Source organism: Heptranchias perlo, chromosome 24 (assembly GCF_035084215.1).
Source record: "Heptranchias perlo isolate sHepPer1 chromosome 24, sHepPer1.hap1, whole genome shotgun sequence".
Lineage (NCBI taxonomy): Eukaryota > Metazoa > Chordata > Chondrichthyes > Hexanchiformes > Hexanchidae > Heptranchias > Heptranchias perlo.
The window spans coordinates 43,225,013-43,252,447 of NC_090348.1; the positions used below are offsets into that span (position 1 = coordinate 43,225,013).

At 44.3% G+C, this 27,435-nt stretch overlaps 1 protein-coding gene across 1 annotated transcript in view; it reads left to right on the forward strand.

Annotated features, from left to right (window-relative positions):
• exoc4 (exocyst complex component 4) overlaps positions 1-27,435 on the forward strand; it is a 394,720-nt gene that overhangs the window by 322,915 nt on the left and 44,370 nt on the right. The window contains 1 exon segment of the mRNA XM_068005175.1: positions 25,357-25,512. Within this exon segment, the coding sequence (XP_067861276.1) occupies positions 25,357-25,512 (156 nt within the window).

Here is a 27,435-nt window from a genome sequence, read left to right on the forward strand (position 1 = left end):
ATTTACCTCACTTGTTGCAGGTTGGTCTAGCTTGCCAACTCATCTATCTTATTTAAAAGTTCACACGAGTACTTTAAAAAGGCATTTTGAGTGATTGTGGCGTTGAAGTAGTGAGTGAAGAATCAGTTTGAATGATTGAGGTATGTACATGCCCAAAGTGTTAGTATCATACATGCTTCTCTGAATGCCCTTTTCTTATGCCTTTGATTGTACTGTTTGTTCTCTTGTTTAATGTGGCAGTGTGCAACAGGTGGGCCGCAGCCTCCTTTAAACCACCTGTAGTTCCCTTGCGCACTTAGTGATTACATTAAGAGCTGTCGCACAAGGAAGACTCGGCAAAGCAGTTCAAACTTTACTGGCCTAGTGGAGTTAGTAAAGTCTGCATCCTGATTGGTACACCAATGGCGAAGCAAAATTTTTGAACCAATTCAGAAGCAGCCTCCAGGCCCAGCAAGTTTCAAAAGGCTGAAAGTGGAGAATTACAGGAGTGTCCCGCCAGTGCACGCAGCAGCAGCAGCACGAGTCAGCAGCAAGGGCACCAGAACAGTCGCTGGGAGCAGGCAGTGATGGACCAGCCCAGGCAGTAGAATGGGACACAAGGAAGCAGAACATACCAGGCCAGGAAGGAGAAATAAGGTAAATGAAGTACAGCCTTTTTTGGGGGGGTGGAGTGGGGGGTGTAAATAAAGGTATACCAGGTAGAATAACCATAGTAAGCTTTTAAAATACATACCCACACAGTACTACTAATTCCGAAATGGCTATACAAGGCCAGGCTTGGAGCAGTGGAGACATTACTTCATTAATTGTCCGTGAGAAGCGATTAAGAAATCTAGTAGGTATGTAGTAAATCAGTCAAGTAACTCTGGTATGAATAGGCTTGTGTTATGAATGTACTGGGAAGAGCTGAGAGGAAGTCCATATCTGATACCTATAGTTTCTCATTAATGAATAAAGCGATGTTATTGTGCAGACACGTTGAAGGGAGATTCACTGGACCTAATTAGAACGCATGGACATAATGGCGTTACGTTAGGAGGACATAACTAAACATATAAACAGATACAGACACTGGGGCTCCTCGGAGACTTATAATCTAGTCTTGCTGAGGGTAGTGTAAACAGTCAAGAAGGCACACTTTCCATCTCTTGAAGGAATCCTCGGTATCTGAGTATAATCGGTACCTATATCTCATATACGTTGCATGTAAGGGGTTGTGTTTTATTATCTCATTGACTTGATTTAATAAAGGGTATTACCCAGACATTTCAGTGTTTCCTAGTCCTCGAATTTGTATTAGAGGTAAACGATGTATGAATCTATCCTATAATACCTCGACATTAGGGCAATAGGGACATATGATAATATCCTATATAAACCCAACACATGGTGAGATTTTTTAGTGCTTTGGATTTTGTGTATAGGGTTTGGATTTTTTTATATGGCGGAGAGCATTGATTTTTAGTCACCGACAGCTTACTAAATGTGGATCCGACCTTCTGCTTCAAAGATTGGACACCCCAGTTTTAAGGGAGCTGGGTGGTTCAATGAATTAGCCCCCTTTTTAGCATTAAATTGAGCCCTAGTAGATGAGATAAAAGTCTTCTCTCCTAGCTGCAAGGGTCTTGAGTGTAGTGAGTTTGGAAAGTCTGAAACCAGCTACTGTCAGATGTGGATCCACAGCATAAATTGGCCCCTGTTTTTTATTAAATTGGCAATCTCACTCTGGCAACAAAGACAGTTGGTGTGGAAAGCGGCATGCCCAACTGAGATTGGAGGAGACCATTTTACTATGCCATACCTCATCATCGAGTCCATGATGCTAAAACTGGGTGTCTAAATTTAGAAAATATTCCTCCCTTGGCAATGCCATCTCTCAACTTGACGAACAAAATAAAGCAACCCTAAAGAGCTTCAAAACCACTCATAAAATATTTCCTTTTACCATCCAGAGCACCCCTCTCGAGAATTATCTTCCTAAACCCCTCCGCCTTGTTACCTGTCCTCTTTCAAAATCTTTCTCGAAACCTCACTCTTCGAATATGCCGCCGTTTATCTCCCTTAACTCCTTTTACTGCTGGCGGTCCATTTCTTGTCTGCGGAGCATCTTATGACATTGAGAATGTTAACGGCCCGATATACGTTGTTGATTGGAACAAGTATCCTTTCTGTGAACATACTTTGGCGCAAGTACCTCAAATCAAAATACACACTCCAAACCATCATATGAACAGAGTATATCATCATTAAATTGTCAGTGTACACCTTATTTTTAAATTGTCTCATTTACCCAATGTCAGGTGCTGAAAAATCTGTTTCTTTAAAATGTGATCTTGAAAGTAATGGTAGTGCTTTAAGGTGAACACCCTATCAGTGGGAGCCTGATAGAAGGACATGTGGATGTGCACACTGATAAATCACAACTCTATCAAAAATGTGAGGTAAACAGCAGAGAACCATTCATAAAAAAGATTGTAAACAATTTTACAACACCAAGTTATAGTCCAGCAATTTTATTTTAAATTCACAAGCTTTCGGAGGCTTCCTCCTTCGTCAGGTAAATGTTTACCTTTGTTTGGTAGATCGAATCGGGCCAGGACCTACTCCGTTAATGGTAGGGCGTTGGGGAGAGTTATCGAACAAAGAGATCTAGGAGTACAGATTCATAGCTCCTTGAAAGTGGAGTCACAGGTGGATAGGGTGGTGAAGAAGGCATTCAGCATGCTTGGTTTCATTGGTCAGAACATTGAATGCAGGAGTTGGGATGTCTTGTTGAAGTTGTACAGGGCATTGGTGAGGCCACACTTGGAGTACTGTGTACAGTTCTGGTCACCCTATTATAGAAAGGATATTATTAAACTAGAAAGAGTTGATGGTTTGACTTACAGGGAGAGGTTAGACAGACTGGGACTTTATTCCCTGGAGAGTAGGAGGTTAAGGGGTGATCTTATAGAAGTCTATAAAATAATGAGGGGCATAGATAAGGTCGATAGTCAAAATCTTTTCCCAAAGGTAGGGGAGTCTATAACGAGGGGGCACAGATTTAAGGTGAGAGGGGAGAGATACAAAAGGATCCAGAGGGGCAATTTTTTCACTCAAAGGGTGGTGAGTGTCTGGAACGAGCTGCCAGAGGCAGTAGTAGAGGCGGGTACAATTTTGTCTTTTAAAAAGCATTTGGACAGTTACATGGGGAAGATGGGTATCGAGGGATATGGGCCAAGTGCAGGCAATTGGGACTAGCTTAGTGGTATAAACTGGGCGACATGGACATGTTGGGCCGAAGGGCCTGTTTCCATGTTGTAACTTCTATGATTCTATGATTCTATAAGTGCCCCATCATAAATTCCGGCAGTTTGAGGGTGGGCTGAAGAAGCACTCAGCAAGTCTTCATTTACATTCTCCGTTACCTTTGGAGAGCTTTGTAGTTAAAGGTAATTAAGGAGTATCTGAAGGCTGCAAAATGGGCTTGCCATTGGGGATCGCACTTTATATATGTCGGAGGAACAGGAGCAGCAGGAGGCTATTAGGAAAGCCGGGTTAATCAGGCAGCACCAAAGGAGAGTCAGGCCACCCTAGCAGTACGTATATAGCAGAATGTATCAACTCAGGCATGTGTTCCAAGATATCTCTAATGTGCATTGTCTTGCGAGGCTCCACTTCAATCAAGAAACTTTGGAAGAGCTCTCTTCACTTCTGCGGCCAGATCTGTAAACAAGGTCCACAACTTGGACAGGGCTGACTATGGTAGAGCAAATTACCACAGCTCTCAACTTTTATGGAATTCATTTCATTCCAAGGAGCAAGTGGGGACTTTTGCTAGATCAGACAGTTCACTGTATATTCCTGTACATGGCAAGTCACCAGTGCCCTCTTTGCCAGGGCAGCCCAGTTTTATACATCTTGACAGTGGGTTCACACAGGTAACTGAAAGGGCAATACATTTTTCAGAATTGTGGAATTCCCCAGGGCAGTGGGGTTATTGTTTCCACCCAAGTGGTTTTGTGAGCCCCAAAAGTTGACCTCCATTTTATATTAACCACAAAAGCTTCCATTCCCTAAATGTGCAGGTCATTTGCAACGATAGGCACATCTTTCTGCATGTTAATTCTTGATATGCTGAGAGCTGTCATGATAGAAAGAAAGACTTGCATTTCTATAGTGCCTTTCATGACCTCAGGATGTCCCAAAGCACTTCACAACCAATGAAGTACTTTTGAAGTTTATTCGCTGTTGTAATGTTGTAAATGCGGCAGCTAATTTGTGCACAGTAAGCTCCCACAAACAACAATTAAATAAATGACCAGATAATGTGTTTTAGGTGTTGCAACTCCGTGTCAATGAAGCAGGTGCAGTGGCTAGTGTTGTCAGACAACTGAAAGCCAAACTCATTCTGGACACTGTCACAGATGCATAGAGCACTATATGTTGGAAGTGTCAGCCCATCAAAGAGCTGCCTCCTCTCACTAACCTCTCTATTGTCTAAATTAAATCCTGCTCCTCACACCAAGCCATCACAAGATAATCATGAGCCTCAACACCAGCACAGAATCTGTTCCCCATTGTCCCCACTGCTCTTTTTGATATACATTAATAACCTGGACTTGGGTATAGAGGGTATAAATTCAAAGTTTGCAGATGACACGAAACTCGGAAATGTAGTAAACAATGTGGAGGATAGTAACAGACTTCAGGAGGGCATAGACAGACTGGTGAAATGAGCAGACACATGGCAGATGAAATTTAACGCAGAGAAGTGTGAAGTGATACATTTTGGTAGGAAGAATGAGGAGAGGCAATATAAACTAAATGGTACAATTTTAAAGAGGATGCAGGAACGGAGAGACCTGGGGGTGCACCTACACAAATCTTTGAAGGTGGCCAGTACAAGTTGAGAAGGCTGTTAAAAAGCATATGGGATCCTGGGCTTTATTAATAGAGGCACAGATTACAAAAGCAAGGAAGTTATGCTAAACCTTTATAAAACACTGGTTAGGCCTCAGCTGGAGTATTGTGTTCAATTCTGGGCACCACACTTTAGGAAGGATATCAAGGCCGTAGAGAGGGTGCAGAAGAGATTTACTAGAATGGTGCCAGGGCTGAGGGACTTCAGTTATGTGGAGAGAATGGAGAAGCTGGGTTGTTCTAAGAATAGAGAAGGTTAAAGGGAGATTTGATGGAGGTGTTCAAAATCATGAACGGTTTTGACAGAGTAAATAAGGAGAAACTTGTTTCCAGTGGCAGAAGGGTCGGTAACCAGAGGACACAGATTTAAGGTGATCGACAAAAGAACCAGATGTGACATGAGGAAACATTTCTTTACACAGCAAGTGGAAATGATCTGGAATGCACTGCCTGAAAGGGTGATGGAAGCAGATTCAGTAGTAACTTTCAAAAGGGAATTGGATAAATACTTGAAGGGAAAAGATTTAGAGGGCTATGGGGAAAGAGCAGGGGAATGGAACTAATTGGATAGCTCTTTCAAAGAGCTGGCACAGGCACGATGGGCCGAATGGCCTCCTCCTGTGATGATATGATAGGAACATAGTAACACAGTGTTGACCGGAGGTCACCGGTTACGGTGACTGGCTTAGTACACAGAGGAGAAGAGTCAATTCTCTCTTAACTCTCAATTCACTTTATTCACGCCGTTAGATCATATACATATAGCTTATACGTCTGGTTAGATATAGGCATGCAGTTTACACCAGGTTATACAGTCTTATACCCAAACTAAGATCTAAACACACACCCACTAGGTTTCTCTGACACTCCCTGAGTGGTCACAGAATATAAAAGATAATACCCGAAAAGGATAGCTGACGCTGGCCAGGCGTTCCGTTTTCTCTTTCAGCGGCGTCTCTACGCCCCTGACGTAGGGTCTTCCACTTCCGCGATGGTTGGTCTCCTGAGTCTTCGCTCTGGCTCTACGCCCCAGATCCTTTATTCTTATTCTGAATCTTATCTCTTCAAGCTGTGCTGTGTCTCTCCCTTTGGTTTAGGCCTGCTCACTTTTGCCTGGGTCTTCTCATTGGCTCTGACCCAAGGACTTAGGTAGCATTACCTCATTACTTCTTTTCTAAATAAGGACTTGTCTTATCACATTTCCTTTGTCTTTCACAAAACTTAGTTAATTCAAACCGGTTCCAGCCAGCTGAGGCCAGGACTGAACTCAGGTTACTTTAGTTCAAAAGTCGTTCCTGCCTGTGTATCAGCAGCTGACGTCTCAGGTTACCTTCTGCAGCCCTTAGCCAACAATAGTATAGTATAACCAAACACCAAGCAGTCCATGAATCCATAATTCTAATGATTTACTAAGTTATTTACAAAAACATTACCTGATTTCTTCACCATCTACACCCCCTGTAACCATGCAAACTTTTCTCTGCCCTATTCTAACACTTGGTCTACGGGCTGCCTGAGGTCAGAGATGTAAACGGCTGCTCGAAACTATTATGAGTCTTGTGGGATGGAGGTGGCCCTGCTCTCGGAGCCCCCAAGTCCTTTGTTGAACACGGTTCAGGCTAACTCTTTGTCGTGGGCTCCTTGGGCAATCTGGTCCTTCAAAGTTGAAGGCCTCTGCAGGGAGATGATGGAGAGCTCTGCTGTGTTGCCGCCATGAAGGAAAGCACCTTCATCACCTTCTCAAGGTTAATCAGGGATGGGCATAAATGTTGGCCTTGCCAGTGTCGCCCACATCCCATGAACGAATTTTTTTTAAAAAGCCGTCTTGTCGGCACACATGCCATCTAGTCCACTGGTACTGAGAACAAAAGTCTGGTTACCAGTGATCAGCGAGAGTACTGGATATCACAAAAATAGGAACATCTGTAAATCTCTAAGCGAGACTCAATTGAATATCCTGTAGTCTATGGGATACTGCCCTGTATGCTTTGAAACCTGGTTAACAGGGAGCTCTCCAAATGGCCTGCCAACACCTGCAATCGTTCATTCAACGCTTTCACGTTGAATTGACTAACTTGCCTGGATCACTCATGAAATGGAGGAAAGTTTGCAGATGTTCCTGCAGCTGTCACTTTCTCCAGGCTACATTGCAATGATGTGACTAACTCTCAGACGTTGACGCAGAGCAGGTCAGTGGACTCCACGGCTGTCCCAGTCATCTGCTGCACATCTTGAGGCAGGCTGCACAGAACCTGCATATGGGTTTGATGCCCTGCGTTTCATAGCAGGACCCCTGAAATCATCATCTGCATATTCTGTAACCAGGAGCTGACATTTCTTAGCCTCCACTCAGCTAAGTCAGGCTCCACTTTCACATCTGTATCTTCTAGCATCTTTGTGCTGTGTTTATTGCCACATTTCATTTCCTCATCCCTGTTATCTGCAATCCTCCCCCCACCTTGTGGAGTGCCTGTCTCTAAGTGAAAGGGAGAGTGTGAATGGGTGTTAGACCTGCCCAGTGTTGCTAGAAGTTGGAGACTGCAATCTCTAGGTCATCATCATATCCTTTTCTTCTGTTTTCTGGCTTGCAAGCTCTGAAGGAAAGGACAGTTCTGTTAGTTTGAGTGCACGAGTGGCATTCTTGCTTAAACAGATACTTTGTGGATTCCTTATAAGGACTATGATGGCTGGTGGACAGATTGAAGAAAACACAGATGCATTACCTAACATAAGGTATACATGCTCACAAATCAACTGAAAGCACATTGACGCCCACATCTACATTCTCAACTACCAGGCCAGATTTGGTTCCAATGATTGCCAATGCTTCCTCTTCATGCTGAGTTCATGTGCAGATGTCTGCAGTTCCTTGCCCAGTGACTCTGGTTTGTCATTTCCTGACATTATGTACTGTCTCCTCCTATAAGAGGAATAAATTGTGTTAATTGGCTGCAGTAGTCTCCAGATCCTGCAGTCACAATCTGCCAGGATTCATGGAATGGATGGTAATAATAGGAGGTGGATGGGAACAAAGACCTGAGATGTGAGATTTCAATGTGCTAACGTGCAGTGCAGGATGTGAGACAATTGACATGCCAGATTAATGTGTTTGTGGGGCAGGGAACATGTGCCACATGATAACCCCAAATGGCACAGCTTGAATATTAGGATAGGGAAACACCCATGGGCTTCTCTGTATTTCAGTGCACTTTCCTGTTGTTCAGTTGACAATGCACTTACCTTTTCTGACCTTGTAAGGTCATTAAACTTCTTTCAACATTGTAAAGGGATCCTTGGGGTTATGGAGGCGCCACTCACAATCACAGCCACTTCCTTCCACATGGTCTGGGTTGTTGCCTTTTATGGTTTCTTCCCAGCTATTCCTCTCTCTGATTTCTGCAATGTAGAACTTCAACATCAGCCTCGGAAAAATTCAAAGCTCACCTTATTTTTCTTTCTGTAGGTGACATTTCCTCGTTCCACATCCTGCTCAGCCCTTTCAATGAGCAGGTTACATCCGTGCTCCACCCCATTCCAGAATTTTCCACCCACCTCCGCGGCCTACCTGGCCTGCTGCTTATGGAACTTGTGTCCTTGTCCTGCCCAGCGTTATGCAAAGTAGCTGACTCTGGGAATTCTGGAAGAGTCAGCGTCCTTGGATTTCGGCGATTGGAAGTGCCATCCTGCCACCAGTGCAGCCCGGTGCCAGGAATTTCAATGCCAAGAGTCTAGCTTTTGAAATAAAAGTCCATTTTCCACTGTGTCCCTCAATACTGAATTAATTATTGACATTATTACATAAATTTTAGTTAGCAGCAAAGTAAATCTCGGAACTCAAGTCACGATTCCACGTCTTAGTGTGGTTTTAAATTTGGCTAAAGGTGACAACCCTGCAACACACAGATTACATCGGTGTACTTAACGGGACATAACAACATGCACGAGGCTGTGGCCGCCACAGCGCCTTGGGACGTTTTATTATGTTAAAGGCGCTATATAAATGCAAGTTGCTGTTGTTGCTACAGTATTAAGTCGGGTCTCTTGTCAATAGTCAGGTTGTATATGTCTGGACTGCATTCAAAATGAGGACTCCAAAAGTGAGGAGACTGCATCTGAAGCCATTGCGTTCCTCTCCCCCTCCACCACAAGCTGTGCTGCACATCAATGAACCGCATTTCAAAAAAATCCTCACTGACCGGAACAAATTGGTCATGTTAGCTATAACCAGTCTGAATTCTGGCCTATTTCTAAATGTTTTGCGTTAAATATCATTTTCCTTATCACAGATGGCAAAGCTTCCCTTATATTTTCTAGCTTTTTAAAAAGGCCTCAAATTTCTCCGTGTACCATCGCCAATATTGAGTAATTTGATCTTGCACAGAAAAAAATGTAACGGTATAAAAGTACAATATTGGCTGATTTATGTTTAACTATTAACTGCTGATCTGATATACAAACTTATGGTTATTACCTCTGTTTGTTTTAAGATTTATTCTCTGCTCTCTCCTGCACTGTGAAGCCATGACAGGTTTTTGTTGAGCAGTTTCCACTGCACAGCAGGGAGCCAAGAGAAGACGTATTGAAGCAGAGCTTGGAGCTTTCAACAGGACACCTTAACAGTTTAGGCAGTAATATATGTGCGAGTGGACCTCACTGGGGGAGAGTGGCAGGATTGTTCGAGTGAAGGACAAGACCACAGGTGGTGTCCTTCAATCGACCGATCTCCGCTCACTTTGCAGCTGCACCAGGTGTGCAGTTACATTGCTGCTGTATGATTAAACCTTCACAAAGTTGAAGAAACCAAATCAGTTAATGACCAAAAAAAAAGGCTTGTTTGTGTCCACAAATTACAAGAGGTTTTGGCTCCAGGTTGGGTACAGGCAACCTTTCCTGGGAGGTATCCTTCATTGTGGTGAGCTGCCATCGATTGTGTTGAGTTATTTCCCTCTAATGTGAAAGGATGGTCAGCAAGCAGACTGTTTAAAGGTACAGCCACATTATAAATAATAATTTGAATAAAAATGTGAGAGAACAATCTTTAAATATGAGAGTTTTTTTTAATTCGTTCATGGGATGTGAGCGTCACTAGCAAGGCCAGCATTTATTGCCCATCCCTAATTACTCTTGAGGCGATGGTGATGAGCCACCTTCTTGAACCGCTGCGGTGCGTGTGGTGAAGGTGCTCCCACAGTGCTGTTAGATAGGGAGTTCCAGGATTTTGACCCAGCGACGATGAAGGAACGGCGATATATTTCCAAATCGGGATGGTGTGTGACTTGGAGGGGAATGTGCAGGTGGTGTTGTTCCCATGTGCCTGCTGCCCTTGACCTTCTAGGTAGTAGATGTCGCGGGTTTGGGAGGTGCTGCAGTGCATCCTGCAGATGGTACACACTGCAGCCACGGTGCACCAGTGTTGAAGGGAATGAAAGTTTAGGGTGGTGGATGGGGTGCCTGTCAAGTGGGCTGCTTTGCCCTGGATGGTGTCAAGCTTCTTGAGTGTTGTTGGAGCTGCACTTATCCAGGCAAGTGGAGAGTATTCCATCACAGTCCTGACTTATGCCTTGTAGATGGTGGAAAGGCTTTGGGGAGTCAGTTGGTGAGTCACTCGCTGCAGAATACCCAGCCTCTGACCTGATCTTGTAGCCACTGTATTTATGTGGCTGGTCCAGTTAAGTTTCTGGTCAACGGTGGCCCCCAGGACGTTGATGGTGGGGGATTCGGCGATGGTAATGCCATTGAATGTCAAAGGGAGGTGGCTAGACTCTCTCTTGTTGGAGATGGTCATTGCCTGGCACTTGTCTGGCGTGAATGTTACTTGCCACTTATCAGCCCAAGCCTGGATGTTGTCCAGGCCTTGCTGCATGCGGGCACGGACTGCTTCATTATCTGAGGGGTTGCGAATGGAACTGAACACTGTGCAATCATCAACGAACATCCCCATTTCTGACCTTATGATGGAGGGAAGGCCATTGATGAAGCAGTTGAAGATGGTTGGGCCTAGGACACTGCCCTGTGGAACTCCTGGGGCTGAGATGATTGGCCTCCAACAACCACTACCATCTTCCTTTGTGCTAGGTATGACTCCAGCCACTGGAGAGTTTTCCCCCTGATTCCCATTTACTTCAGTTTTACTAGGGCTCCTTGGTGCCACACTCGGTCGAATGCTGCCTTGATGTCAAGGGCAGTGACTCTCACCTCACCTCTGGAATTCAGCTCTCTTGTCCATGTTTGGACCGAGGCTGTAATGAGGTCTGGAGCCGAGTGGTCCTGGCGGAACCCAAACTGAGCATCAGTGAGCAGGTTATTGGTGAGTCAGTGCTGCTTGATAGCACTGTCGACGACACCTTCCATCACTTTGCTGATGATTGAGAGTAGACCGATGGGGCGGTAATTGGCTGGATTGGATTTGTCCTGCTTTTTGTGGTCAGGACATGCCTGGGCAATTTTCCACATTGTCGGGTAGAGGCCAGTATTGCAGCTGTACTGGAACAGCTTGGCTAGAGGCGCAGCTAGTTCTGGAGCACAAGGCTTCAGCGCTATGGCCGGGATGTTGTCGGGGCCCATAGCCTTTGCTGTATCCAGTGCATTCAGCCATTTCTTGATATCACATGGAGTGAATCGAATTGGCTGAAGACTGGCTTCCGTGATGGTGGGGATATCGGGAGGAGGCCGAGATGGATCATCCACTCGGCACTTCTGGCTGAAGATGGTTGTAAACGCTTCAGCCTTGTCTTTTGCACTCACGTGCTGGACTCCGCCATCATTGAGGATGGGGATGTTTGCAGAGCCTTCTCCTCCCGTTAGCTGTTTAATTGTCCACCACCATTCACGACTGGATGTGGCAGGACTGCAGAGCTTTGATCTGATCCGTTGGTTGTGGAATCGCTTAGCTCTGTCTATAGCATGTTGCTTCCGCTGTTTAGCATGCATGTAGTCCTGAGTTGTAGCTTCACCAGGTTGGCACCTCATTTTTAGGTACGCCTGGTGCTGCTCTTGGCATGCTCTTCTACACTGCTCATTGAACCAGGGTTGATCCCTTGGCTTGTTGGTAATGGTAGGGTGAGGACTATGCCAGGCCATGAGGTTACAGATTGTGCTAGAATACAATTCTGCTGCTGATGGCCCATAGCGCCTCATGGATGCATAGTTTTGAGCTGCTACATCTATTCTGAATGTATCCCATTTAGCACGGTGGTAGTGCCACACAACACGTTGGATGGTGTCCTCAGTGCAAAGACGGGACTTTGTCTCCACGAGGACTGTGCGGTGGTCACTCCTACCAATACTGTCATGGACAGATGCATTTGCGACAGGTAGATTAGTGAGGACAAGGTCAAGTAGGTTTTTCCCTCGTGTTGGTTCACTCACCACCTGCCGCAGGCCCAATCTACCAGCTATGTCCTTCACGTCTCGGCCAGCTCGGTCAGTAGTGGTGCTACCGAGCCACTATTGGTGATGGACATTGAAGTCCCCCACCCAGAGTACATTCTGTACCCTTGCTACCCTCATTGCTTCCTCCAAGTGGTGCTCAACATGGAGGAGGACTGAATCCATCAGCTGAGGGAGGGCAATAGGTGGGAATCAGCAGGACGATTCCTTGCCCATGTGTGACCTGATGCCATGAGATTTCTTGGGGTACAGAGTCATTGTTGAGGACTCCCAGGGTGCTCCCGCCTGACTGTATATCACTGTACCACCACTTCTGGTGGGTCTGTTCTGCTGGTTGGTCAGGACATACCCAGGGATGGTGAAGGAAGAGTCTGGGAGAGTGGCTGAAAGGTATGATTCTGTGAGTATGGCTATGTCAGGCTGTTGCATGATTGGACTGTGGGACAGCTCTCCCAATTTTGGCACACATCCCTAGATGTTAGTGAGGAGGAATTTGCAGGGTCGACGGGGCTTGGTTTGCCTTTGTCGTGCCCGGTGCCTAGTGGTCCGTCTGGTTTTATTCTTGTGACTTTCTGTAGCAAGATTGTACAATTGAATGGCTTGCTCGGCCATTTCAGAGGGCGATTAAGAATCATCCACATTGCTGTGCGTCTGGAGTCACATATAGGCCAGACCAGGTAAGGACGGCAGGTTTCCTTTCCCAAAGGACATTCGTGAACTAGATGGGTTTCTTGGCCACCATTACTGGTACTAGTTTTTTTTTATTCCAGATTTTATTTAATTAATTGAATTTAAATTCCCCAGCTACCATGGTGGGATTTGAACTCATGACTCTGGATTATTAGGCCTCTGGACTACTAGTCTAGTAACATAACCGCGATGATGCTCCCATACCTGGTCTAATACTCGCTATAATACATTGGTACCAAGGATTTTGCCATTTGTAGTGAGATGCTGAATGGAACTCACTGTTGAACTCAGTACTCACTATCTCCTACTGTAACTCCAAACTGTGGAGCTCCTAACCTCTTATAATCTGCACACCTTTAAAACCTAAACTTGGCATCACCTAACCACTGTCTTTTGATTTATCTATTCTGTTCCACTCTTTTCAATTTTGGATAATGTCCTGCCTTGACCTAGTTTTCTCAATTTAAAAAAAAAGATCCAAGTCTTGTATTTTTGGGAGCGTCACAACTGTTCTAGCTTGTGTTTTGCTGCCCAGGCTTGAATTATGCTTGAAGTTTACTGGACAAAATGGGAGCAGTGCTTACCCAAGCTCTTTAGCATCATTTTGCAGTCTTGGATCTTGACTAGCAAAAGTCGACTGGAAACCAGCTAGAAAAGGTTGATGCAAACCGGGGCCATAATGTTATCAGCTTATAGCTGTGAATGTTAGGATAAAGATATCCAGATATCAAAGAGAACATAAGAACATACATAAGAAATAGGAGCAGGAGTAGGCCAATCGGCCCTTCGAGCCTGCTCCGCCATTTAATAAGATCATGGCTGATCTGATCCCAACCTCAAATCTAAATTCATGTCCAATTTCCTGCCGGCTCCCCGTAATCCCTAATTCCCTTTACTTCTAGGAAACTGTTTATTTCTGTTTTAAATTTATTCAATGATGTAGCTTCCACAGCTTCCTGGGGCAGCAAATTCCACAGACCCACCACCCTCTGAGTGAAGAAGTTTCCCCTCATCTCAGTTTTGAAGGAGCAGCCCCTTATTCTAAGATTATGCCCCCGAGTTCTAGTTTCACCCATCCTTGGGAACATCCTCACCGCATCCACCCGATCAAGCCCCTTCACAATCTTATATGTTTCAATAAGATCGCCTCTCATTCTTCTGAACTCCAATGAGTAGAGTCCCAATCTACTCAACCTCTCCTCATATGTCCGCCCCCTCATCCCCGGGATTAACCGAGTGAACCTTCTTTGTACTGCCTCGAGAGCAAGTATGTCTTTTCTTAAGTATGGACACCAAAACTGTATGCAGTATTCCAGGTGCAGTCTCACCAATACCTTATATAACTGCAGCAATACCTCCCTGTTTTTATATTCTATCCCCCGAGCAATAAAAGCCAACATTCCGTTGGCCTTCTTGATCACCTGCTGCACCTGCATACTAACTTTTTGATTTTCTTGCACTAGGACCCCCAGATCCCTTTGTACTGCAGTACTTTCCAGTCTCTTGCCATTAAGATAATAACTTGCTCTCTGATTTTTCCTGCCAAAGTGCATAACCTCACATTTTCCAATATTGTATTGTATCTGCCAAATCTCTGCCCACTCACCCAGCCTGTCTATATCCCCTTGTAGGTTTTTTGATGTCCTCCTCACTCTCTACTTTCCCTCCCATCTTTGTATCATCTGCAAACTTTGATATGTTACTCTCGGTCCCCTCCTCCAAATCGTTAATATAGATTGTAAAGAGTTGGGGACCCAGCAACGACCCCTGCGGAACACCACTGGCTACAGGTTGCCAGTCCGAGAATGAACCATTTATCCCAACTCTCTGCTTCTTGTTAGATAACCAATCCTCCACCCATGCCAGAATATTACCCCCAATCCAGTGATTCTTTATCTTGAGCAATAATCTTTTATGTGGCACCTTGTCGAATGTCTTCTGGAAGTCTAAATACACTACGTCCACTGGTTCCCCTTTATCCACCCTGCACGTTATGTCCTCAAAGAACTCAAGCAAATTTGTCAGACATGACTTCCCCTTCGTAAAGCCATGCTGACTTTGTCCTATTAAATTATGTTTATCCAAATGTTCCGCTACTGTCTCCTTAATAATAGACTCCAAACTTTGACCCACCACAGATGTTAGGCTAACTGGTCTATAATTTCCAGCCTTCTGCCTACTACCCTTTTTAAATAAGGGTGTTACATTAGCAGTTTTCCAATCTGTCGGGACCTTTGCCGAGTCCAGAGAATTTTGGAAAATTATTACCAAAGCATCCACAATCCCCACTGCCACTTCCCTCAAGGCCCTCGGATGTAGGCCATCAGGTCCAGGGGATTTATCCGCCTTGAGTCCCATTAATTTACTGAGTACCAATTCCTTAGTGATTTTAATCGTATTTAGCTCCTCCCCCCCTCGAGCCCCCTGTTTGTCCAGTGTTGGGATATTCTTAGTGTCCTCTACCGTAGAGACTGAAACAAAATATTTGTTCAGCATTTTTGCCATCTCCATGTTTCCCACCATTAATTTCCCGGTCTCATCCTCTAAGGGACCTACGTTTGCCTTAGCCACCCTTTTTCTTTTTATCTAACTATAGAATCTCTTGCTATCTGTTTTTATATTTTTTGCTAATTTATTTTCATAATCTATCTTCCCTTTCTTAATCAATCCTTTAGTTACTTTTTGCTGTCTTTTGAAGACTTCCCAATCTTCTATCCTCCCACTAAGTTTGGCTGCCATATATGTCCTTGTTTTTAGTCAGATACTATCCTTAATTTCTTTACTTAGCCACTCTGAGACTCTGAAAAGCTGATATTTTCTCCCATCAAAGTAAGTCGTGTGGAATCATCCAGCAGTTTGAAATATTGTGCACATATGTCAGGTAGATCTTTCGAGACTGGAAAAAAAAATGTTCTTATATTGGAGTTGTTTCTTTTTATCCTTTTTTTTGCCGTTTTTGTCCATCATATCTCTTCCTTCCCCTCCTTTCCTCATTCATTGACTCATTTGCTGAGGCACCGGTCACTCTCCAATACCTCTGCTAAATGGCCATTATTCATGTGTAGCCATTGGCAGTAAATATCAGCAGGCTGTTGTGGGGAACAGAGTGTCACAGCTGAGCTTCATCCTACCCTCCCCAAAGCTCACATGCACACTTCCAGCAGAGTTCGCTGGACAGTGATCAGGAGTGGCAACCCTGTTTGAACATTTCCCCCTCTAATCCAGGGTGCTGAAGCGAATTGTGGTGTTCCTATCGCTGCCCTGGCTTAAATCAGCGAACTCGGCACAGACTGGGAATTGAACCTGGTACGTATCAGGACTGAATGGATCAATGGTTATGGTAGCTTCGTGGTTATGGTACTGGATTAGTAACCCAGAAATCACTAGTTCAAATCCAACCATGGCAAGTTATAAAATTTGGTAGTTAGTGGCTCACTAATCCCTTTCAGGAAAGGGAGCCTGCCACTCCTACCCAGTCTGACCCACATGTAACCCCAGTCCCGCACTACTGATTGACTCTTAATGCCCTCTGAAGTGGCCTAGCAGTAGAATCACTACAAAGTACTGATTGGCTTCATTTGAGCCATGAGAGAGCAACAGAAAGAGGGCTGTGCTACTCCCTAAAGTTGAATAGCCTGGCAGCTTTCCTGTCTCTACTTGCACGTTACAAACGGCCACATGGGTGAGGTAGTGAGGGCTGCCACCACCCATTGCTCGTTGCCCCATCATTAGTCATCACCTTCAGGAGAGATGGGGAGAAAATTCAGCAGGAAAAAATTCAAGATAGGGAGGATTTAGATAAAAGACCCCTGATGTTTCTATTATGTTGAAAGGTTATTTTATTTACAACTTTGCACAATACCAGCACTGTGCGTATTTTTATAAACTCCTTATATTTTATTTATGCAGCAACTGACAAAGGACCCGACAAAGAATGTCTGTAATTAAAGAGCTAAGCTGACACTTTGTTCCAAAATATCCTAAATACAGAGCCCAGGGCATTTTATGTTTTAAAAAACCTCTGATCTGGCAGTGTTGACTGAAAGGGATTTGATTTCTACCCTCTTTTCGGCTCTGTGTGTTCTCCTGTATGTAGCTGTCAGGAAGGCTCAGTGTAGACATCTGAGTTCCCTTCATTCTCAGCCTGGCTGCCAAAGCAGTCTACACGCCAGGACCCGCGTCCCGGGACTGTCAGCAGATCTTCCGGCTGACTGAATAAACGAGGAAATCATATGAAATCACGCTCCACCAGTGGCAGGTGTTACATGAATAAAAAGCACTGAACTGCTTCAGTCTGGGGCTCTTTCCCACTGATGTTAAGTCACCTGATCAGGTGCCGCAGTTAGTTTTATCCCCCTGGAGACCACGGGTAAATAGCTGAGCAGATGGTTCCGTCCGTGGGCTTCTGAGCACAAGGGGGGGAGGAGAAGAGGGATGTAGGTTTTTTTTAATAATTCATATAATTTATTCTCTTAAATTGAATTAGAAGTCATGACATCATTGGGGGGAAAGTGGATTCAGTATTTCATGAATGTGAGGGTCCCTGCAATGTCATAAAGAGCTGACTATCTCTATCTACTGTGTATATCAATGTGTATTAATAGGCCACAATAGAAAATAAATTGAGGCAGCATAATGCCAAAAAATGCCCCAAGACGTTTTCTGACGGAAAGAATTACTGAAATGTTTACCCATTTTCCAGCAATGGGATCCAGTTCTTCAGCTGCTTCATAAAGCATGATTTATTTGAAGGAATATTCCAGGGAGCCTTGCAAAAATTGCTATTTATCAATGTTCACTTACGTGCCAACGTCCATTTTAATTTGAGCTTCCCTTCCTTGTAGATCGGAAGTTTGGAGTTAGAACGTTGAGACCAGCCAGGTGATCTGGAGCTGGGGAGTGTATGTGAAGTTGCAATGTGTGACAGGAGAGGCATTGAGACTAGACAAAGTTGGAGCTGCGGAATGTAAAATTAGGGATATTGAGTTGTGGAAATGGGGAGAGAGTTCTCGGGCGGGGAGGTGATGGAATGAAAACTTTGAGACTGCAGGAGATTCAGGAGAAAGAGTGTATGGGGATAATATGGAGTGTGGGACTGGAGATCCAGAGATGGAGGAAGAATTAGGGGAGGATGTAGGGCATGGCATGCAGGCAGTTGAATATGGACAGGGAATTGAGGGAGAGAGCATACCGGGGAAGCAGGAGACTGGACATGAGATCCAGAGGTAGGGGGTGAACTATGGGAGGTTGTGTGGTGTGGGATCAAGTTTTTGAGACTGGAAGCAAAATTCATGTAATGGGAAAGAATTGAGGAAAGACGGGGACATTGAGACTTGAAGGTACTAATTGGTATTCCAGTAGCCACCCTGCAAATCTGGGCATTCACATCCTTTACTTATGTAACATTAAATGGTGCACAGTGCTGTGTCAGTGCCAGAAGCCTTATCCAGTACTTGCAGTAAAATTTTATTTCAACAGTACACTACAGGGAGTAGTTTTAGACATCTCATGAGACAAATTTTAACTTGCCAACAAAGCCTCGGGCGAGCTGGTAAGTTAATGTTAGAAACAACTTCAGTAGCTTATCACTCTGTTTAAAATTCTTCAGTAGTTTATCACAACATCTCCAAATATTACACAGAATCAATCTCTGCCAAAAAGGCATTGATATTCTGGCTGTACCAAATTCCAGTGCTATACAAGACTGTTTCAATGTCAGGAGAAGTGTTAGCACTCCTACTCAACCCTCTTTCTCTCCTTCCTCCCTTCCTTCCCCCCACCTCGCCGCCCCCCCCCCCCCCCCCCGCCCCCTGCCCCAGCCCACATCCGCAGTCCAGTACTATGCAACACCAGTTCCATTCAGTCAGTGGTCCTAATTCTCTGCCCCAGCACCTCAATTTTTCATGCCTACAACAGTGAGTGATGGTTGTGTTGGGACTGTCACCTCCCCTAAATGTTGGAGCCTTGTTTCAGGGTTGGGTGCATTATTACTCCTGCGTCACATTTCGTTAAGTTTAAACTTTTTCGATAGTCACTTTCCATATTCTGACTCTGACTACAAGACCTGATATCCCCTACGTTCCTACGGTAGCAGCTGAGTAGTCATACAGGCAATCAGTTGGAATAGAAAACAATTCAGCTTCAGTATCTCAAAAGCAAAATACTGCGGATGCTGGAAATCTGAAATAAAAACAGAAAATGCTGGAGAAGCTCAGCAAGTCGGGCAGCATCTGTGGAGAAAGAAACAGAGTTAATGTTTCAGGTCGAAGACCTTTCGTCAGAACTGGAAGATGTTGAAAGAATTAAAATTTTTGAGCAAGTACAGAGCCAGGAAAAGGAAGGGACGAGGGAGGGGAGGAAAGAACAAAAGGGAAGATCTCTGTTGGGGTGGAGGGCACCCAACTTCAGTATCTCATTGATTATGTGGTTGGGAGCAATATTGAAATTAATGAGTTTAAATATAGACAAAGATGATCTAATTAGTATTTTCAAGTTTATTTTGCTGACAATATCCTTCCCTCCGGGCATTGATTCTTGGCTGGGTACAATTTGACTGTCAGCGGGCACCTTATGATATCTTGCACAAATAGTCATTGATTGTGTGTGAGCCTCGCCAATGGGTTTCAGCAGGCTATTCGACCATAGTGGGACTCACAGTGGAGCCTGACCCTGTTTTGAATTGATGTCCACATGCACACTTTGCAGTAGGGATGAATAGATAGTGTTCAGGAACAGGAACCCTGGATGAGTTTCCCCTTTCTAACCAGGGCTATTGTAGTGCCCCTGCCACCAGCCCTTGGGGTGGTCCAAAGGCCAGAAATTGTACCTGCAATTGTCTTGTTCGATATTGCTGGACGACTCACTGGACAAATTCGCTGAGCCATGAGGGAAATGCACAGAATTCTAACAACAAACTGCTAAAAATTCATATTTGGAACGACCCTGCCAGGTTGATGCTGCTGCAGTACCCTGTGGGAACAGATATAAAAACATTTCTGCTCCCACACAGGTTATGGCTAATTTTCATGATCTTTTATCTCGAAGCACGTATGCTTTTTTAAAATAAAATTAACTGATCTCCCATAACGTTGCTCACGGTAAGTCAGAGAAACAACAGGACTTTTGAGCCAAGAGACATATGGTGTACATACTGTATAAGGTAGTTCTCCCATGGGGTTCCTCACAGACAAATATTGGAAAAGCAATTGCTTCTCCTCTTTCTTTTACTGTTTATTTATTTGTTTCCCATTCTCTAATTCTTTCTGTTTTCCCCTCTATATCTTTGTCCTCGACTATTTCTGTCCCAGTCTCTGCATTTCCCACACACTTTTATTGTCTTTCTACCTCTGTTTATCCAACTTGCTCACTCTACTTTTGTGTAAGTCTCTCCTCTCTTCGTTGTGTCTTTCACACAGTTTTTATCTTTCTTTCCTGCTGTATGTTTGTCTTTCTGAATGTCTGGTACTCTGTATGCCTCTGACACACTTTCCCTCCCATTCTCTCTGTATGTCTTTTTTTTTCCCTGTATCTGTCTGTTTTGTGCCATAAGAGACCTGGAGTCAAAATTGAACTCCAAACCTGGCCATAGAAATTACCTTTTCTCTGAGTTTGGGAGTGGGTAGAGATGACGGGGGTGGAGGTGAAGTGTTTGCCATCTTGTTCCATTTGCACAGCCAGAGCCCGGGTTCCAAGGAAGCATGAAGCTGAAGCCTGGGGTGGAACAGGTAGGGAGTGGGAACGGGGGCCTATGGTTGCAGCTCTAGCTGTATAAAATATCAAAAGTCTTGCAATTAACGCACAATTCCTGTTTGTCGTGCTTACTTCCTGCAACAACATCACACTTTTACCATCACACTCTGTTGATTGGCTTAAAGTGAAATAGCAGCAAATCAGAGCTGAAGAGTTAGGGAACATATGAATCAAAAGCGAGGATTTGTGCTGACAGGCTTCTGCCATTTCCGCTGTGCAACCAGCCACTAAAGGAGCCAAAGGCAACCCATGGTGACTCTTCCATTTCAGGATTTTCCCACTGAGGAAGCAACTGACTCTTGCGCAGCATCTCCCTACAGCAGCAGGACTGAGACCTGGGACTCACCATTTGAACATTCAGCCATACCCATTTATGGGTATGGCTGAATGTTCAACTACTTCAAAATTCAACACATCGGGGTGCCCCGGTGCCAAACTTATATTCTGCGATAAAAGTCTTCATTCGATTTTCATCAAACGGAGGTTTACATGCACAAACCTTTGGAGGTGGCAGGACAAGTTGATAAGGCTATTAAAAAAGCATACGGAATCCTTGGCTTTATAAATAGAGGCATAGAGTACAAAAGCAAAGATATTATGCTAAATCTTCCTGAAATCACTGATTAGGCCTCAGCTGGAGTATTGTATCCAATTCTGGGCACCACACTTTAGGAATGATGTCAAGGCCTTGGAGAGGGCGCAGAGGAGATTTACTAGAATGGTTCCAGGGATGAGGGACTTCAGTTATGTGGAAAGGCTGGAGAAGCTGGGTTTATTCTCCTTAGAGTAGGGAAGGTTGAGGGGAGATTTAATGGAGGTGTTCAAAATTATGAGGGGTTTTGATAGGGTCGGTAACAAGGGGACTTAAGATAATTGGCAAAAGAACCAGGGGAAGATGAGGAGAAATATTTTTATGCAGCGAGTTGTAATGATCTGGAATGCACTGCCTGAAAGGGTGTTGGAAACAGATTCAATAGTAACTTTCAAAAGGGAACTGGATATATACTTGAAAAGGAAAAATTTGCAGTGCTACGGGGAAAGAGCTGGCGAATGGGGCTAACTGGATAGCTCTTTCAAAGAGCCGGCACAGGCATGATGGGCCGAATGGCCGCCTCCTGTGCTGTAAGATTCAATGAAATGCAGTATGTGGCATTAATAAGAGACTCAGCATTTTTCTTTTGAAAGCTGGGGCACTGAGAACTGTCGATGTGTGCCATCTCCAAAAACAAGTATGGATTTTTCTCAAAAGCCACTGACACCTGGAGTTTCCCTGGAATTGTCTGGTTCTGAAGGTGGTGAAGTGTTTCAGAGCTTGCTGATTGCGATCTGGTGTGGAGACAGCTCCCCCTCAAGCACGCGGGATAACTTGTCACCGCTCCTAACAGCTCAGACAGTGTGCCAAATGAAGCAGAGCAGGAAAACACATTAGAACAAAAGAAAATAAAGTGAAAAGGGCTTCAGGGCCCTACAGCTTCTTAAAAACAGCAAACGTGTCAAACGGAGTGACTGAAAGAAGAACAAAAGAAAGGGCTAATTTTCCATTCTCCTACCTTAGTGAAAATGTGTTAAGGGGGGAGTAATTGTGAAATATGAATTGATGTAACACCATGTAATGCAACTTATAACAGTTGCAATAGGAGGAGGCTATTTGCTAGAAGATCGCTGGTATATTAAAATAATCAGTTTAAATGCACAATCCTGTTTATGTTTTGAGGAAAGACACTAGGGTACATCAGGGTTCAGAATCTTTGACTCCCAATCCTTACATATTGCAACCATTGATATGATCTGTGCCAAAATCAACATTAAATTAGAAAAAATACATGCCCGCATATGGATAAATGCATTGCCCAGCGTGGAATTGAGCCATTTCGTAGCTAGGTGGCAGGAGCGGAGCCACAATTGCCCTCCGTGCTCTTGGGATAGGGAAGGAAAGTATTGGCTAGGATAACCATTAATGATCGTTGTCCCGGCATCCCTGTTGGAACTACACGTGTATGCACTTCAGATGAAGACAAAATCAGGCTCAGCTGTGAAGTCCCCCTGGGGGCAAATAGCTGCTTACTGTCAAGGCTCACACGTGAATAATGGTCATTTGAACTACTTTTACACGTAAAAGCAGATCTCTTGTGTTGTCATTCATGTTGAGTCAGAGGACATGCTGAAGCTGACAAGCAGTAAATGTGGTGCCCATAGGGAGTGTGAGCAATACACGCAGAACTTTTATTATTATGGTAGTGGACCACCTGTGGCGTTGCTTACAGTAAGTCAGAAGACACATTCTCTCGCTCACCTGCCTCCGTCATCTGTAAGTTGCTGCATCCACCTTTCTTTTCTCCACTGGTTTTCTCTCCTGTTTTACTTCTCTCTTCCTCCTTGTTTTCTGTATTTCTCTCTGCCCTTCTGCTTCTCTCTCTCTGTTCTTTCTTTTGTGTGGAAAGTGATGGGTGTATCTTTGGGATGGGAGTTGGTGTGTGGCACAGTGGGAAAGCAGCATATTCTGCTGGTGGTTGCGGGGCACTGGATACAGAAAAAAGAAAAGAAAGAACATGCATTTTATATAGCGCCTTTCACAACCTCAGGACGTCCCAAAGCGCTTTACAGCCAATTAGGTACTTCTGAATTGTAGTCACTGTTGTAATGTAGGAAACTTGGCAGCCAATTTGTGCACGGCAAGGTCCCACAAACAGCAATGTGATCATGACCAGATAATCTGTTTTAGTGATGTTGGTTGAGGAATAAATATTGGCCCAGGACATCAGGGAGCATTCCCCTGCTCTTCGACAGGGGATCTGGTGACTGGTGTTGGGTTGCAGGTGGGAGGAGGGACCCAGACCATTTTCCATTCAAGGTGCCAGCCAGATAGGGAGTGAATGGTAGGAGGAATATGGAAAGGACAAGAGGTGAGATGGTATGAGTGAGTGGGTTGGGGAGGTGGGAGGAGGCCAGAGGTGAAGGGCAGGGAGGTCAGGGTGAGAAGCAGTAGGAAAGGGAAAGTGCAAAGTGTGGGAAGACCAGGGTGCGAGTGCTGGTTTGGGTCATGAGGGGTGGTGAAGGTATGAGCACTTGTAAGAAAAGGGAGCAGCAGTGAGAGTTTGGGAATCCCCTACCCGCCTCAGGTTTGGGAAAGCTGCGGTTACTTAAAGGCTCTGTAATTCAATAACAGAGACTTTCCCAAAGTCCTGGGCAAGCTTTTAAGGGAATCGGTACCTGCAGTTGATAAACTTGCTTCTGCCTCTCACCAGGAATGAAGATGTGAATTGCAGTGGGAGGCAGAGGCCGCAATGGCAGCTGGAGACAGCGACAGTCTGCAGTAAAAACCACAACATTTCAGATAATTTGTATGGGAGGCCGCAGGACACACCATAATACACAGGATTGTTCAGGATTGGATGTGGACGAGCGATGATTGCCTCGGAGCAGGAGTCAAGTGGCACAGGCCCATAACTGAGCCTGAGCCAGAGTCAGAGGCAAGCTACAGCAAAAATTAACCAGAGGAGAACGGAGACAGCGAACCCACATTGGGAGCCACGGGCCTAAAGGAGCGAGGCACCGAGTTTGCCTGCCTTACGGGGAGTGGGGAAAAGCGAGCCAGAGGCTAGAATTCCAAGAAGTTGTGGCCATTTTTAGCTCTTTTGAAATGTTGAAGATGTGGGAGAAGGTAGAGGGGGAGGCTTACCAGCGCCACCTCATGCATGGAGGCCTGCAGTTACAGCGCAAGACTTTTAATGTGTGTAAAAAAAACTTCAGATTAAAATGCAGGCCAATATTATCCATATTGTAATAAAAAGAGAAAATTGGGGAAGTACAGAGCAGGATATGCAACTTTGGAAAAGGACGGATAGGTTAACATTTCAGGATAGTTCTAATCAATATTTTCAGCCTTTTTTGTTTTTTATTACAAATATCTAACAGTCACAGCTTCTCTTCCAACTCTACCATTCATACTGAATCTGAGGCAAACTTCAAATACTCATTCCTGGTAATTGATGCCAAAATAGTGTCCCATTTCCCATTAGAAGGAAAGAACTTAATGCCTTGGTTACAAAGTACCCCAAAGTGCTGCAAAGACCCCAAAGTGCTTTGCAACCAATGCGCTACTTTTGAAGTGCAGCTGCTGTTGTGTAAGCAAATGGAGCAGCTAAAAGCTAGGTCCCACAAGCAGCAAATGAGAGAGATGACCCGCTCATCAGTTTTTGGTGGTGTTGGTTGAGGGAGCAACATTGGCCAGGACACTGTGCAAACTGGCCGGCTCCCCTTCGAATACCGCCATGGAATATTTTACATTCACCTGAGCAGGCAGACTGTGCTTTGGTTTAACGTCTCATTTGAAAGAATGGCTTCTAACCCCATTTTTAAAAATGAATTTCCATGTTACCATATAAACAATTTTTAAAATGTTAATCCATATGTGTACTGTTTTACCAATCCATCTTTACTTAACCCTTATTTCTTTAACAGGAGTTTTGGATAATCTGTCCATCCCCAGGGAAAATATCTGCATTGAACCCTAGTCTTCAATAAATTGAGAAAAGATCCAGTTAATATAACTATGCATTCAGAGCTACCTGAAGTGCACTTGCAGGAGATGATCTCTGTTTAATTAGATTCCTCTTGTCAACACAGGAGCATAGTTCAGTCAGAAGAGAAGCTCATCATTAGTGCATCATGGGCGAAGGACGAGGACATCAGCCGACTGCTGACATCCCTTCCAAACTGGACGAACATGGCTCAGCCCAAACAGATGAGACCTAAGCGAGAAGACGAGGAAGACGTCACAAGGTAAGCTTGAGATTTTACATTTGAACCTAGATTCCTGCATCCTCCTCCTACCTTGAGCCAAGGACCGGATCCTTAAGTTGATGTTAAAAATGGCAAGAAAGGGAGTTTAATGTCTTAAGAAATGTCCAGCTGTCATCAAGTAAAGAAAGAAAAGTTTATATTCTGAAACAAAAACTTGAAATTGTTCAAAAATGTATTCTTGGTGGAAACTGTCTTACTTTCCTGCTGCCACCTTTGATGCCAATGGCACTGTGCCTTCAACCACGATTAGGGGTAACTCGAGCCACTTCCTGGTTTGCCCAACCAAAATGCATAGGCGTGTTTTGAGATTTTGATCCTAATCTAGGAGGAATTTCAGGTAATTTTATATTAAAATATTGCTTTTAACTTAAATTTAACAAGGGATTAAATTCTCAGAGCACACAGTTTCTAGGAATGCGAATTGTAGCCAAAGTGTCGATCCAGGATGGTATTTCTCATACCACATCAGTTTGAGACCGGGGTTCATTAACGCATCCCAAAGAGGGATGGGTGGAAAATTTCGGAATGGCTTCATTCATGTGAGCCCAGCATTCTACACTTAGGTGAGCAGTAGGAAGGTTGACTGGCGCCTTGACTGGCCAATCCACAGACATGGAGAGCTGAGGGAGGGTCAGAGGTCAAGTCTTTGGTTTCCTGACTAGCTGGAACAAGCTGAGTGTGTCTGGAGAGATCCGATAATAAGTCAAGACACAAGATAGTTGAGGGCTCCCTGCTTAAGCATAATGCTGACCAGTTTCAAAGAAACTACTGATCAAAGTAGTTTGATTATACCGATAAGGATTCTCTGGCTACTCCCTGATATTTAAGTGTTTTTATCACTATAATACAGTTTCTGCGTCACAGTATGTGAAACAAAAACTTTTAATTTAAAAAAAAAATGGCCAGCCAGGGAGATTGGAATTTCCCTCCATTTTCTGTAATGTAAGGGTTAAGTTAAATCCTTACTAATGTGATGAAATAGGTGAAATGTCTGTATTGCCACAAGGAGGACACTCTGTTTTGTGAAACAGGATCTTGGGAGCCAAATGCTGGGTATCTTGAGGCTCTAATCAAACTGACAGAAACAGCGCATGGCTTTACATTAAGTAATTGGACATTTGAAATAAGCTATAATATAGCAAATGTTTGGGAGCCAGTAATCTTTGCTTTAAGATGGTCTCATAAACCAAAAAGGCATCTGTTTTTTCCTCTGTGAAATACCTTGGGGCATTTCCTACATTAAAGACGCTATATAAATGCAAGTTCTTGTTGCTTGAGATATCTATGAAACTGAAGGTATTTTATGTTAGCGGTGCTATTGTACACAGGGTAGAATGAAAATTGAAGAAATGAACAGTTGTACAAAATGGTGAGGCAGTTTATTGATGCAGGAGGTTATAGCCACAGTGCAAAAGATGGTGGACGCGAGCTTGGACGCTAGATCCAGCACACCATGAGTTCTCAATCTTGACCACAGGAAAGGAGGGAAAATTGGAGGGAGATTCCTCTCTAGCTGCTCTCATGCACCCTCTGATGGCCAACGTTAGAGCAGCATTGGCAGAAGGAAGCAGGTCATCCACCTGCCCTTTTCACAGTGAATGTTGTGTGATGTGGGACAAAAGAAAAAATGACCCATCATCTTTATAAAAAGAAAAGAGTACCAGTGATGGTTAATACTGGAGCTGAAACATTGATGATTGTAAGAGGCTGTTGTGATATGTGTGTTTTTGTATATGAGATGAATTGCACAGGAATAGACAAGTGCACATTGTAGTGCAATTTGTAATGGGTTCTGCTGTAAATGGAGTGCTTTATGGCTTCTACACTGATGGCAAAATTATATTTTGGACTCCAAACTCACCAGAGAAAATGCCAGCCTGACATCTGTTAGGGGCTTAGTCA